Source organism: Rhyacophila brunnea, unplaced genomic scaffold (genome assembly GCF_057557595.1).
Source record: "Rhyacophila brunnea isolate RB1 unplaced genomic scaffold, BYU_Rbru_1.0 scaffold_10, whole genome shotgun sequence".
NCBI lineage: Eukaryota > Metazoa > Arthropoda > Insecta > Trichoptera > Rhyacophilidae > Rhyacophila > Rhyacophila brunnea.
Genome location: NW_028232752.1, coordinates 13,050,257 through 13,066,530, shown reverse-complemented (window position 1 = coordinate 13,066,530; position 16,274 = coordinate 13,050,257). Strand labels below are relative to the sequence as shown.

Below are 16,274 nucleotides of genomic sequence, written 5' to 3'. Positions count from 1 at the left end.
AATAAGAATGAAGTGAAAAAACGACTTAACTATCACATTTGTTGGTTTTTCTATAATTAACTCATTAATTACTATTAGATTAGGAATATAAAAATCAAGTTATTAATAATTATCCTGCACATCTAGGTTATATCTAATTTGTATTTTAACTTTGACCGAAAACCATAACAAAAACGTTGTTGTGCCTCCTGTGTGGATTACGCCCTTATTCTACAATCGAATATATTATGCACAATTCAACAGACTGTTTTCACTAATCGAAAAATGTGGTTATCTTATGACATTGGAAATGGATGGTTTTCACAAATCAGCAACAACTATCGAGCGTGGAAAGAAATTAAAGTTATAACTTGGTATTCATACCTCACCTCGGAGCCTAAAGTTATTCTTAGCCAATGATTTTTATATCGTTATGCTACGATCTACGATGTAGATAGGTACTAGGTCTAAATCAGGCGTATCCAACGCGTTGATCGCGATCAATTTCAGTCAATTGCACCATGTGCCCATAGGAATTGAGTCATGAAAATATAAATAGCGTGTAGGTACATTCATTCATGTAGTTGTAATATAATATGATTTCATTGATATTTTAAATGGAAAATATTACTTTTTTTTTTTTATTTACTAAATATTTATTATATTACTTAAATATTTATTTATTACCTATTTTTTTCCTTAACCAGCACGTGGAAGTCGTTTTCAAAATTACCATGAGAAAGCCCGTTTGACCCCGTCGTATCACTTAATTCGTAGTGCTGAGAAACAAAATATGTGAATCCTAGCGCTTCACCAAATCATCTTGCTGTCCCATATTAAGTTTTTTGCTAGTGGCTTGAATTAGGCAGGGTTTAATTGAATTTTAAAAACTAACAAACACTATCAACGAAAAAGTTTAGTGTGCACTATTTATGACGGATCTTAACAGCCTACCTCCACCCTTCGCCTCTGCTATTTGCACACTAGGAGAATAGTTTGAGTGCAGTGCGCGCCAAAAAGAAGACCAAAACTTCAATTATTTTCACTACGAAAGGAAAGTTTAGTACCTATTTTGGCTATTTCTTTGTTTGTGACAGTGAAAAACGAGTGATATTGTTTAATTTTATTGATCTAAAGCCAAATAATAGTTTGTTTAATTTGAATAATGACAATTGGAGAGAGAATTTGATAGATCACTGCCAATTTTGATAATGGTTAGTAGATCACAGCCTTCTGGACATGTCTGACATAGTAGGTACATGCATAAAATTGCACCAATCTGTAAGAAAGTTAGAACATTATTTAATTATTCTCTTTCGACCATGTCCGATCCTAATAAGATCATAAATAGGCCTCCACAGAGTAGAGGTTTATATTAACAGATTTTTGTTTTTACAAGAAATGGATGTTAGCCCCTAGGGTCTAGCTCCACCTTATTAGGTCCATACTCTGACTCAGTCACAAATTGAAAAACAATGTGCATTTGTCGGACCCAGGATTTGAACTTAGAGGACCCACAACGTTATAGACCGACGTTTAAGGCGCTCGGCGATCGTCGTTCGGAATATTAACTATTAATACATAATAATTATAGTACCCACATCATACCGTGATGGCGTGATATCTATTAACTTTATTAACATGACAAACCGATTTCTTCAATCTTGAGATACCTACGTACTATTTATAATGCATCCTCTAAAAGGCACATTGTTCCGTTTATGTTTATATTAGGGTGGCTTGTTTATGCGTTTATTATTCGGATAATAGGGTGCCTTGTAAACCTGATTGGTTTTATGTCCCTTTTTATGGTGAAAAATAAGGTGTAGGTCTAACTAATGGGAAATATGTGTCGGCGCAGCTATCTCCTCACATAAAACACCATGATTTATATTTATAACGAGATGTTTAGTTACCGTGAAATAAATTTTGGTTAACTTGTCTAATGTGGCTTTTTTACTCGGTGCAAACTGCGCTCGACACAAACTATACCTTTATAAAACACAACATCAATATTATAGGTAAGTATTTAGAATTTAAATAACAACCAACGTTGACCGATAAATACCATTGTTTCGAGGATTTGTCGCCCACTGTACCACCTGTATGTAGGTATATTCATATGAAGCATGAAGGCTCTTTTAACCTTAGGCTACCAAATGAGTGGGTTAGACCATGGGCCCCACGTCCTAAAGCAGATCCCCGGCCTGGATTTTTGGCCCTCTACCTATCGCTAAGTTTAATGGCATGTGTGACGCACAACAGAAGCATTTTCAAAATTATGTTAGAGGTGTAATTAAGGGCCTTCAGTTTGTTTTTACCGTCTTTTTTAGTTTTAGTACATCTATGTACATATTTGAATTATGGAGTTGTCGAGTATCAACACAAAACAATCAAAAATTGCATCTTACTACTTAAGCCATTTTTAAAATGTTAATATTTCCCTCGTGAAATAGGCTTTTTTACTATTATTAATTTGTGATGTGTGTTTATTTCACATATCTGATCGACCAGCCACGCCGCCCCCCCCGGAGCCCGGGCCCTTAGCCCTGTCAGCCCCTCCTCCCTTGTGGGGGCCATAGGTAAGACCACTAAATAATAACAGAAGTGAGAAACCAAAGTTTTTTCAAAGTGTTTGACAGTTGTCAAAATATTCAAGTAGGTATCTACTTACCTACCTACATAATATATTACACAGAGTTTAATAAAATACAATAAGTTCTTCTTCCACAGCGCTACATCCCGGGGTGGGATTTGGCCTCCTCCACAACCGCTCTCCACTCACTCCGGTCTCTCGCCACACTTCTCCAGTTACCGGGTCTTCCTATATGAAGCCAGTCCACTTCTACCGCGTCAGCCCATCTCCTTCTTGGACGGCCTCTGGGTCTCTTCCGTTGGGGTAGCCACTTTGTCATGATCATTGGCGCTCTAACTTCACGCATTCTCTCCACATGTCCCGCCCATCGTAGTCTTTGGGACTTACAGTATCTTATGATTGTTTGCTGTTCAATCAGCTCTTCCAACTCATGGTCCATTTTTATTCTGTAGTTCCCATTTTCCAACGTGGGTCCAAAGATTTTGCGGAGTATTTTGCGCTCGAAGACAGCTAATTTGTTTTCCTCGTTTTGAATTAAGCACCAAGTCTCACAGCCATAAGTGACCACTGGCCTTATAATTGTTTTATAAATTAGAAGTTTACTTCTTCGGCCTAGAATTTTCGACCCCACCAGTTGCTTGCAGGCATGTCAGCATTTATTCCCAGATATAAGGCGGATTTTTATCTCCTCTGCTGTCTTATTTTGGGTATTTAGGCTGGATCCGAGATACGTGTTCTTGTCCACCCCTTCATATGCATGCTGTCCTATGTCTATATTCTGCAGCGGTACCTGATCGCGTGTGCTGACCATATACTTAGTTTTTGACTGGTTTATATGCAGCCCAGCGTTTTCTGCTTTTATTTTCATAGTGTCACCATGGTCGATCATCCTCTGTTTGGATATGCTTGTAATTACTATGTCGTCAGCATAAGCGCACATCTGCGTTGTATTGTTATCTACCCATCCTCTTATGTTGGTTTCACGAGCTATGGATTCCACCACAAGGTTAAATACCATAGTGTTATGTAGTGGATATATCGTCAATATATAATAGTACAAAATACAATAAGTACCGTTTTAATTTCATTTGGATTCGTCAAGGCGTGTGAGGTTATGTAGATATTATGGTGGTTGGTGTAATTTTATTTAATTGATTTTTGTAAAATTGTATTTCGCGTGGATTGCGTAACCCGACTAAACAGTGAGCCTGAACTCCGTAAGAGAGCGTTCTTGTATTTTTGTAAAACGAGTTATTTTAAAATGTAACCAACGCAACGTTGTTGTTTGGAGGCTAGGGGAGATATTCAGCACAATATAATACATAACTGTATAAAATTGAATGTAAAAGGTAACTGGAAGTCAAAACGATACAATACATAGTAGGCATTACCTACCTATAAATACATGCCTAAGTATGGGTAAATTATATGTAATAATTTAGGCACCTCTGCAACAAAACGATACAGTTGGCATCAGGCATGTTGTTGCAACCGTGGACCAAATGAATTCTGGCTAAAATTTAAATAAATTATATTGGCAGGTAAGTTAACTAGGTAGTTTATTACTGACAGTGCAACTTTGCAGCCAGGGGTCGAATAACAATTGCCATTGGCAGAGAGGAAAATTATTATGAAGCCGTAATAAATTGACGAATTGAAGACAGGCGATAAAACTCACGGACCCGTAGTGACCAGTTCAGTCCTGCATTTTCAAGGATAACATTATTATATACAAAAAGGCATAAAAAGACTTTGAATTTTGATTACATTTGTGGTCTGTGACTGCTATATAAAAATACGTGTAGTAGGTACTTACTTATTTGCAGTGGCGAAGGTGACTTTTGGAAATACATGTATATTATACATTGGTAGATATAATACCTAGGTAGGCTATGGAAGTCATAATTATTATTAATGCATATATGGCGAAGGGTGGTGGTAGGCTGTTAAGGTCCGCCATAAATGGTGCACACTAAACTTCATCAGTCATACTTACGTATTTTTTTTTCATTGAAATAATACTACAATTATTTACAGTTGGGTTTGGTTAGTTTTTAAAATTCAATAATTAAACCCTGCGAGAACTAAGCCATAATAGATAATAGTTAAAAAATACTCGTCAATCTATAAAATATGTAAAATTATGCAATTAAATTAAATCATATCTTAAGTATAACATTGGCTATTTTAGAGATATGTAGAATAATATTTTTTATCTATTATAGTTCGGTTTAGGCAGGGCTTAATCAATTAAAAAAATGAACCAACAATATGTACCTATTCGTAATCCAACGAAAACAAATACCAAAGTATAAATGAAAAATGTGCACAATTTTGTCATATCGCCCAAAACATACCAAAAATTTTATGGTTTGGTTGGGCAGGGTTTAATGCATTTTAAAAACTAACAAATACCATATATAAATTGTACCTAGTCTTAGTTTAATAAAAACAAACACGTGTGTAACTAAGTTTAATGTGCACTTTTTATGGCTGATCTTAACAGCCTGCCTCCACCCTTCGCTACTGTTAGATAGGTACTTGGACATACTTAAGTAAAAAATAATAGGTAGGTACACACTAATGTCAAAGTATAATAATGTCGTAGAATTAAAAAAATGGTGGATTAGTTAGTTTTAGAAATTTCTCTATATCCTGACAGTGTTTTGTTAGCTAGCAACTGATTTGATGCTCCCTTACAATAAAAAAATATACTTAATTAATTTTAAAAATAAATTCATGAATTCTAACGATTTAAAAAATATTTTATACCTACCTACTATCAAAAATGTTGGTAAGTACCTATATATCCGTCTGTCTTAATCTCTTAGCAATTATTCATGATCTGCCTCAAGGTGAACTGTGATAGGTAGTAAAACTTTCCAGTCATGTTTGAAAAGACCATTTCGATGTATTTTCAGGGATTTTATTAAGTATGCTTTGGGTACCTATCAAATGTTTTATACTTATTTAATTTTCGATAAATATGCGTCTTTTAAAGATTTTGGTACCTACAATTTACTAAATGTTTGACTGATTTGAACTGTTTCAAGGCTCCTTTTTAAATCTATCTGTGTCAAAGAAAATCATCGCTGCCTAATGACACATACCTACTTAAGTACCTACCTACAATAAAAGTAATTTCACTTAGGTAGGTGCCTATCAATAAATAGGTACTTAACATAATAGATAGATAATATTATTATGATGAATAAAAAAACCGTCAGTTCATATTTTTACATGTAGCATTAAAATGAAGATGCATAATATCTTATTAAAATAAAATGTCTCATATTTTGCCAGTCAATGCTTTTTTTATACTAAACAAATACACCCGACAAAGGCAGCATATCTAGGTAACTAAAGTAGGCAGGTATGGATTGAAAGTTTGTTGAATGGCGCTTCAATGGCCCAAAAAGCCGTGTTTTGTGACCATTGTGTCTCGCTTTTTGCATTCTAGAAATTTCTCCGCCGTGTTTGGCCCTCAAGTCATGCGGGAAATGCACTTTTGACCGTGGACAGAAACTGGCTGATCGATTTCGCATGAGCTTTCTTTGTGTTTCGGACAGTGCTTTTGGGCAATAGCGAGCTTTTGGGACCACCCTAAAAGTGTGCCTATATTTGAATGAATTATTGCCTTTCATTATTATTACATTTGGTAAATTTCATGTAAATAAAGACTTACAATGGATTGTTAATATTTTCATTGTTTTGTTACTTATAAGATGTAATATTTATATTTTATACGCGGGACTGATTCGACTGAATAATGTCTACAAAAATGAAATTTTACATAAAATGCAATGTGTTCTTAATTTAAATCTAACGCAGACACTCCTCATTAGTTCAGACTAGGTACAGTAAAAACGAAACAATAATGCGTAAATGCCTGGCAGCCGATGACCGCGTATTCGTATGCATACGTACATTAGTGACGTCCCGTGGGGGTAGGCAGATTGAGCGTCGCTTGGGGGCGGTAGTTACTCGAAGGGCGGCAAATCGAGGAGAATCATTTGGAATATATAGAAATAGCTACCTAAACTTAGTATTAACGAAAACACCTTTCCATTAATTCAGCTCACTGGTTTTGTCGGGTTCGCGATATCTGGTTTACTTCCGTTGCCCTTCGACGTCCATGGTGACTAGAAACGACACGTGCAGATTTGCGAATATTTACAGTCTGATATTTTGTTAGTAATGTATCCATACAACACATTTCTTAGAATCTTAGATATTGGACTCATGAAAGGATGATAAAAATACTAAGGGGCGGCATTTTATCTAGGGAAGTCCCTGCGCACATATAGAATCGACGAACCGCATCATTGTTTCGTTTTTACTGTACATTAGTTCAGTAAACATTGAACATTGTAGTCGACATTGTAGAACACTGTCGAAAACTAGCCAATAAGACTCGCAACTGGACATAATCTGACATTCGAATGACGTTTTCAAAATGGCTTCCATATGATAGTCTGTACGCCGTAGTTCCATTTTTGATCGTTCTTTAAATAAGTTGGTAGGACTGTTTGTTCTTTGTTAATTATAATTTTTTGAATTTCGAACTTAGATTCTCATGAAAAAAATGATCTCAATTATTATGAAAATGATAACAATTCAGGTGCCTAGGTATGTAGATAATATGTATTTGTCCTACGTGTTTGGCTCTAATGGTGATTGAATAGGTAAGTACAGTTTCCTTCTCATAGAATAATCAAATAATATTGACATTTACCGTTCTCTATTTGTCCTTATTCGAATTTCGAAAAAAAAACTTTAATTTGGAACAAACTTCGCGCCAGCCGCAAGTTCAAATAGCGTGGCGTCGAAGCTTCGAGCTGCAATCTTGGCTGTTCGAAAGGCGGCAAGGCTCAAAGGTTCTGTCACCATACCCGTCATGGGTGGCAACACTACCATCTACCCATTTCAATTTATTCCTCACCAAACAACCAAAGACACACACAAAATAATACCGTCTCCTTCTAACCAACATCAAAGATTCAAACCGCTCTACGATAATAAAAACAAAAAAACGCTTTATAAAAATATCTCCTACTCTCTCGCACTAATGTTAGTTTGTAATAAAAATGTATACCTCTTTCATTTTTCTTTGATGTAGAAGGGGGAACACAGATGGCGCGCAGGTCTTTGCGAGGAGGGGGTATTCGGTCATAATCAGAACTTTTCAAAGCGCCGTTGAGAGTGAACGTGTATCGTGCAGTCGTTCCTTTTATCGTGAATAAAATTTGTAAAAGTTTTTGTTGTGTTGCCGACGGCTACAAGGTGTTCGCACAGTCGGTTTAATATTTTTGTGTTGTTTTAACAGTTTTTTTTTCTTCTGAATTATTTTTTCAGTCGTTTTGTTGTGTCAAGACTTGAGTGAAGTTTTGAAAAAAGTTTGTTTTGTAACAAATGGTGGTTCTTGAAGGTGGTGGAATGTTGTCCTCCGGCGGAAACCAATATCTTCAGCCTGACTATCTTTCGCCTCTGCCAACAACGGTAAGGGGATTTTGAAATTTATGTACTTTAATTTTTTTGGTTTTATATTACTTAACTATTTTAAATTCTCAAAAAATAATATGGAGGAAAAAAAGTATTTATTTAAAAAAAAAAACATTTTTTATTTACGTTTCAATCTTTCGATTTTTACTCCTTTTGCCTTACTTATAAAAAAAAATATACAATTACAATGTATCAATATGATTATAATATAACAAATTCTTCTTTTGTTGTCTTCTAGTAAACTTTATCTTTTTTTCACTTAGGTAGTTTTATGATTATTTACTATAAATTTTCGCATCGATATTAATATTACTGATACCTTGTCGTATTTTAAAATATAGTTTTCTATACCTATATTTTTCGTAACCGTTTTCCGTTGTATAAATTCTTTTTGTAGTTTGAACAACTTTTTTATCACGACTTTACGTACATACCTACTTCTCCACTGATGTTATTTTTCATCAAAATCATTTGAAATAAATTGTCAAAGCAAACGAAACCAGTCGCAAATTATGTATCTACTTTGGATTTATTATTATTATGACTTCTTACCAAGAATTAACAGTAAATAATATTAATTACGGCATTAGTTAAAGAGTATTCTTCGTTCTTCTCAGCAAATCTATTTTTAATTTATTTCATTCATCATTGATGTTTGAGATGGTTAAATTAATATCTCCATATTTTTTTTTAATAGTGCAATATTTTAATGAAAATCTTTCTTTTGTCCCCAGTTGGACGCGAAAAAAAGCCCACTCGCATTGCTGGCCCAGACATGCAGCCAGATCGGAGCGGATTCACCAAACGCAAAACCTTTGGTCCCGCCTTCTGACAAAAAGAAATCCAGCCATGTCGAGACAATAAGAACTCCGCCTGCTAAAATTGAGAAACAGAGAACCACTCCTGAAATCAGGCATCTCGCTTTCAAGCCTTACGAGACGAACGTGCTCACAAAAAAGACTGAAGATGTTAGGCCATCATCGAAGGCCAGCTCCGATAGCTCGGACGAAAGGAAGTCTGGCAAAAATACGCCAAATCGAAAGTCATCAACGCCAAACACAACGACTCCTGCCCCTGAAGGCGGAAAGTCCTCTCCTTCAGCTTCGGATAGAAAGACTTCATCGCCGGCGGGTTCATCGGGACGCGGTGCCAGCCCAATTATAAGGTCCGGATTAGAAGTGTTACAAGGACATCCTAAAGATATGCCTCTGGGAACGTATAAACCTGGAATGAGTCTTTCATCCTTGTGTTGCCCACCTGGATTAGAACAACACAATCCTGCATTTCGACCACCATTTGCCGGCGGCTCTCCTTTTTCTCACCAACACGGAGCATTGGGAGGTTATCCCGGTGCACCTGGACCGTATCTTGGATATGCTAGAGTAAAAACTCCCGCCGGAGGAGAAGCATTAGTTCCCGTATGCAAGGATCCTTATTGTACGGGATGCCAAGTGTCGTTGCATAGCCAGCAGATGTTGATGGGAGGAGGCTTAGGTTCGTGTCCCGCCGGATGCACACAGTGCGACCACCACAAATACAGCTTAGCAATGGCCATGGCTCTTTCTCCGGGCGGCGGTTTACCTCCGTCGGCTATGTCATACGCGCAACTAGGACGTCCATACATTTGTAATTGGATCGCTGGTGAATCTTATTGTGGAAAAAGGTTTGGAACATCCGAGGAACTGCTCCAGCATCTAAGGAGTCACACCGCCGAGGGCGCATCTCCCGGAGGCAATCCTTTAAGCCCCGGTTTCCCCGTTTTGGGTAGATATCCTGGTGCGCCTCTAAGTCCTCTTTCGGCTGCCAGATTCCACCCATACGCCAAACCGGGGATGCCTCTTGGATCACCTTACGGATTCAGCCCAGCGCTCAGCCCGTACTACTCCCCGTACGCCCTTTATGGACAACGCCTCGGTGCAGCTCACCAGTAAACCGCTTGTGCAGTGTCATTTGGATACTGAAATGTTAATTTTGGATCGCTCTGTCTGATCTGCGATTATGACCGTGATCTAAATTCTAAAGTGTTTTTGGTGATCCGCAGGATCAGTACTTGACCGGCGGTGTCGTGTGATTTGTCCAATTTGCTACTGTGATATAGAAAACAATATTATAATAAGAGACATTAAGAAAGTTTAATTTATTTATAAGAATGAACTGTGACTTTCGTGAAAAATGCGATCCGACATTTTTAATTTTGATTGAAAATGATTTTGTTTCCGCAGTTGTGAGTTTTCAGTGATGTACGGATAGCATTTATAACTTATGAAAAATAAATACCTGCATCTCAGTGAAATTAAACCAGACATAAACCAAAAAAAATCTTCATTATCCCAGTGAATTTATAGTAAATCTATAAATTTTATTTTATAAAAATGTCAAATTATCTGAGACATTTTTCATGTGCTTCTGTTTTTTTTAATCTGTTTAATTTTTACATTTTCTTTTCTATAAACTTTACTGTTGTACACCATGTTTGTTTGGAAATTTTAGTTTACATGACATGACAATATACTGACCTGAGTGTTGTCAATTTGAATTGATGTGCAATCATAAAAATAACTTTTCTTTTCTAAGAATTCAAATCAGATTTATCAATTGAAATATTCTATCATTGTAATTAGAAACAGTTCTTGCTCAATTATTGCTTGAATTTTTACCTAATATTATTATGTTAAAAATCTAGTTTTTATTGTAAAATAAAATACCATATTATAAATAATAAAACAGTGAATTTTAATTTCATCATTCGTTGATCCCGACTAAAAGAAATAAATCGCATGTCATGCCACGAAATTTAAGATTTCATTTCAATGAAACATACATAATATCTATAGTAGATAGGTACACACCTACTTTCTTGCCATCATCATTTTGATATTGAAATTATTATTTTACAGTAGACAAAACTTTTATAGGTACACACTAACTAATATTTAGATCAATTTCAAATATTCTTACAAAGTGCAAATTACACAGTAAGTGGATACTAAACTCTAATGGTAGGTATATTATAATCATTCTAATTTCAACACTCATTACTTAGATATTTCCTACTTCTTCATAAAAATAGTTACCCAAATCGTCAGCTGAATGAAGAACTATTCTAACTTACATTTGAAATTTTTGAGGAGAGAGTTTTTTGAAACAACTTACTGAAATTATTTATTACCTAAATGGATGCATTAAATTTTAGTAGGATTAGGTATTGATGAAAAAAATGGTGTATACACATGTCCATATAAATAATAAATAACTGAAGTAGGCTGTTTCAAAAAACTCTTCTGCAAAATATTTCAAATGTGAGTTCTGCATTCAGCTGACGAAATTTTCAGAGCAATAATATCTAATATTTTCTAGTAATTGGGATTTTATTAATTAATTATATATTGGATAACCTATAGTCATATATAATGTCAATTTCATATTGAAACTGTCAAATAAATAAAACAGGCATTATTCAAACAAGTCTCACTTCCCAGCGAAAATATTGGCTGAAGGTATTATGTTTTTAATGCTACAAGACACTTAAGTCAAAATCTATACTTAGTTAGGTACTTACCTAGTCATCAATCAAATAATCAAAACGTATTTTCAAAAACTAACATAAAATTTATAACATGTTATATTATAAATAAATACACTAAAGAGTTATCAAAGGAGTACCTAAATGCTTGAAATATGCCAAAGCACTGATACTACATACATTTTTTTTTTTTGCAAAATGGAAGTTATACCTACCTACCTATTTACATTAAATTTGTGTATTAGAAATCAATTGATGGATGTTTCATATTTATATCAGATAGCGCTGAACCCGCCCCCAAAGTTTGATACCAAAATATATTAGTGTCATTGCATTATTATTTTTGTATCGAATTTAAAGTAACTAAAACGTTGGAAATATATGAAAAGCCGTTGGAGAAATTGATTACACGATGATTCGCAGTGAAATCAACAACAATTTAATTTGAAATCCTGCTCATCTGAAATCCCCGGATTGCAACTGTTACAAAAAATACATGTTTTATAAACTGAAGAAGTGTATTATATTAAAAATTAAAAGGGTTTGTTTATAAATAAAAATATATTCAATTCTCCACTTTCATTGGATTACACTGGATCTGTACAATAATATTGTAAAACATCATATAAACTAAATCAGCATGCTTCTAAATTGTTAGATAATATTAATTATGTAGATTGTCTAATTCTGGGAATGAAAGAATTCTAATTTCATGATCCCGATCAATTGCCAATGCGACATGATCAAATATTACATTATACTCGTATTATAATAATTATTTACGAAAGGAAAGGAGTGATCTCTTTTGCACTAATTAACGTATAACCGTTTCTGATGTCTCTTGCATATTTTACGATAGCATTAATTCTGAAGGGTCGCAGAACATTTAAACTAAACAAGCCATCAAAGAAGAGAGGATAGAAATTAAAACCTTTAATCTCAGCTCACTTTAATTATTTACACTGGCAACTCAAAAAGCCGACAACTTAGTGTTGTTACGGTTTGCTTCTGGAAATTTATGAATGTTTGTTTTTGCCGCCGGTTGAGCGATAAATTTCGCTCTGGGGAAATCTTCGGCAGTAATAAAATATCATAATCCAAGATCAGATGGGGATTTTTTTGAAAGAATAACGTTTTATTGCCAACGGATCGTAAAGTCTGTCCTAGTTGACTGAAATAGCGAAAATTTAATCGCTGCCTAATTCACGAAACGATGCTCGGCGATTAACATATATTTAAATTCCAGAAAAGTCGAGAAAACTTATAAAAATACATACACACGTAACTATCGTGTTACGTTATAATTATTATTTTTATTCAAAAGTTTATAAAGTAAAAGAGTGTACACACACAAGTTGTCAACATCATAAAAACGGTAGATGTAAAAATGAAGCTTTTGTTAACGTTAAAATTGGAAAAGAAAACCTAAAATGTGAAGTATTTGATTTTGGGTGTACCTCAATTTTTAAACACTGGGGGGGGGGGGACTTATTATATATATAATACAGATTATGTCAGAGGCTCGGCGATTAGCACACCTATATTTAAGTTCCAGAAAGTCGAGAAAACTTATAAAAATACATACACACATCGTGTTACGTTATAATTATATTATTTTTATTCAAAATTTTAGAAAGTAAAAGAGTGTACCCACACAAGTTGTCAACATCATAAAAAAGGTAGTAGTAACAATTAAGCTTTTGTTACGTTCAAATTGGAAAAGAAAACCTAAAAAGTAAATTATGTACTTATTTGATTTTGGTCACTCATTTTTTAAACACTGGGGGACATAGTTATTTCACACACATGGGTCAAATATTTATAGTTTTAGGCTAGTATTTGAATATTATTTCCAACCACATTCTACCTATATAATAAAAGAATGTACCCATATTATACAGATTATGTCAGAGGAGATGTTTATGTGAGTAGGTATACACTATACAGGTGCCCAAACCCTGTATGTATAGTTCCTTCTATATAATAAGAGAATGTATATATTATGTTTGTATACAAATTATGTGGGAAGAGATGTTTAGGTGAGTATACATACACTATTATACAGGTGCCCAACCCCTGCATGCATAGTTCCTTGATATCAAAATAACACCTACGGCCTGGAATCTGATAATTTTTTAATTGGTGAATATACCTATAAAATTTTGCCTTGACGAAAATATACATAAATACTTATACTTACTTAGCTATATTTTTAGAGTAAAATACTCTGTTGTTTTACGTTATAGCTAGTAGAATAACCACCAGAATATTTGTATTCGATAATATAACTACTCAAAAATCCAGAATATTGATTGATTGATTTTATTATCAAATAGATTAATACTATACACTGAGTGTTAGTTAAATTTAATTTAAATTCTAATTGACGAGATTTAACTAAGTACTTATTTACAATTCCACGCGATTAAATTTCAGTGACTGATAATAATAATATCGAAAATACATTTTAGACCAGTTTTTTTTCTAATTGCAATCTTTTATACATCTAGATACGTTTTCACTATTTAAAATTTTAATCACATGTAATATAAAAATAATCCGTAAAATATATAAAATTTCGTCTTTAGTATTGTGTCGATAGATGTCTCTATTAAATTCACAATAGCACTGCAGTTCACCTTAATAATGTAATACTTATGTATTTAAAAATACGGAATTTGATGCATCTTATCCAGAAATCACATATATAAAATAATATTTATAATAACTTTTGAATGATTATGTTTGCAAGTATGTGATCGTAAGTATCAAGTTAGTCACATATATCAAATAAGTATTTGTCATTATCAGGTTTTTGGTCACCAATCACTATCAAAATAATGTTCTTATTAAATCTATGAAAATTGGAACGTTAGCTATCTACGTGTAATTTTTTGAATATAATTCTAGACGGCCATCTCATTCCGGTACGGTAGCCCACGATGAACTGTTATGGGGAAGTTATACATACGTACAATTTTCATGTAGGTACCCCATTGGCATACATACATAATAGGTATTATATCAATGCGTTATAGAGAGCTTTTTTACATCTCCCGTAAAGTTTGTGTTGTGATTTTATCACGAGCAAAGATGATATTTTAATTTAATTATAACACGACACGTGTTTCAACTGTGCCAAGTGAAATATGCTAAGCGGTACACTTACATTGATATAATATATAATATAACAATTTTATTTCAAGTATAACAGCAATCAAAGAAAACAATGAAAATCTCCGCGAACTTTCGTCAAAAGCTCTTGCTATAATAAAACAACGCGGGGCGGTAAAGTGAGCGAGCAAAAAGCGTCGGGCGAGCGAGGCCTTGGCACGTCATCGTTTTTGACACCGGCTTTCAAATGTTGTTTTGATTAGGCCCGGACTTGTCATGTAAATTTCAGCTGTCGGGGCGTAATTGGGCGCGCGAAATGGCGCAAAAGCGACGGACAGACAGACAGACAGCCTGGAAAGCTCATTGGCGCGACGGCCTTTTTCGCGATTGACGTGAGCACAACGCGTTACTCGCACATACGATTAGTTTGGAAGCGGCAGTGGCGTAACACGATATTTAGTTATATAGGTAAGCAGCACTGGCGTGCAGCACATAAATGCTGTAGGTGCACTGCATCCCCAGAAATATTCGATAAAATGATATAATACGAGGGTGGGTCAATAATTCCTTAGAAAAAAGCATTAAAACAGTTTTTATTTTTGTATTTTTTTTTTATTTCTCAACATAATCTCCTTGGAGCTCAATACACTTGGTTAGACGTTTCTCAATTTTTTTTAAACCGTCAGAAAAATAAGTTTTCGGAAGGTCCTCAAAATAAGCATTTGTCCGATCGATGACTTCTTCATTTGAAAAAAAAAAAAAAGTTTGGGAAAAGGAAAAAGTCACTGGGGGCTAAATCTGGCGAATACGGTGGGTGGTCGACCAATTCGAACTTCAATTCTTCAATTTTAGCCATTGATCGTAAACATGTGTGAACACGGGCATTGTCCTGATGAAAGAGGATTTTTTTCCTGTTTAAATGAGGCCGTTTTTCTTCAATTTCGTTTTTTAGCTGGTCCAATAAAGATGCATAATAATCCCCTGTTATTGTTTTTCCTTTTTCCAAATAGTCAACGAAAATAATTCCACGTGCATCCCAAAATACAGTAGCCATAACCTTACCAGCTGATTTTACGGTTTTCGCCTTCTTTGGACATGGTTCGCCTTTCGCAATCCACTGCTTTGACTGTTCTTTCGTCTCGGGAGTATAGTGGTGTATCCATGTTTCATCTACAGTCACAAAGCGACGAAAAAATTCATCCGGATTGCGTTGCATGAGCGACAACAGGGCTTTAGAGGCCACCACCCTATTGCGTTTATTGTCGACTGTGAGCAAACGCGGCACCCATCTTGCAGAAACTTTTTTCATGCCCAATTTGTCATGTAAAATAGAAATGACGCTACCTTTTGAGATCCCTGTAACCTCAATTATCTCACTCAACTTTAATCTTCGGTCACTTAACACCATATCGTGGATTTTATTGATCATTTCTGGTGTAGTCACCTCTACAGGACGTCCTGAGCGTGGTTCATCCTTTGTTGATGTACGACCACGTTTAAATTCATTTAACCAGTTATAAATAGTTGCAAGTGAAGGAGCAGATATGCCGTGAACTAAAT

General features: G+C 34.8%; 1 protein-coding gene across 1 annotated transcript; it reads left to right on the top strand.

Moving 5' to 3' along the window:
- The first annotated feature begins 7,752 nt into the window (after positions 1-7,752).
- noc (zinc finger protein no ocelli) lies at positions 7,753-10,789 on the top strand. The gene is made up of 2 exons (XM_085948555.1): positions 7,753-8,074; positions 8,812-10,789. The coding sequence occupies exons 1-2, from the start codon at positions 7,988-7,990 to the stop codon at positions 10,006-10,008; spliced, it is 1,284 nt and encodes a 427-aa protein (XP_085804681.1). The 5' UTR covers positions 7,753-7,987; the 3' UTR covers positions 10,009-10,789.
- Positions 10,790-16,274: the final 5,485 nt, after the last annotated feature.

Coding starts and splice junctions, on each gene's coding strand:
- noc (XM_085948555.1), top strand. CDS start 7,988: ATGGTGGTTCTTGAAGGTGGTGGAATGTTGTCCTCCGGCGGAAACCAA. Junction 8,075..8,811: donor TTTCGCCTCTGCCAACAACG/GTAAGGGGATTT, acceptor TTTTGTCCCCAG/TTGGACGCGAAAAAAAGCCC.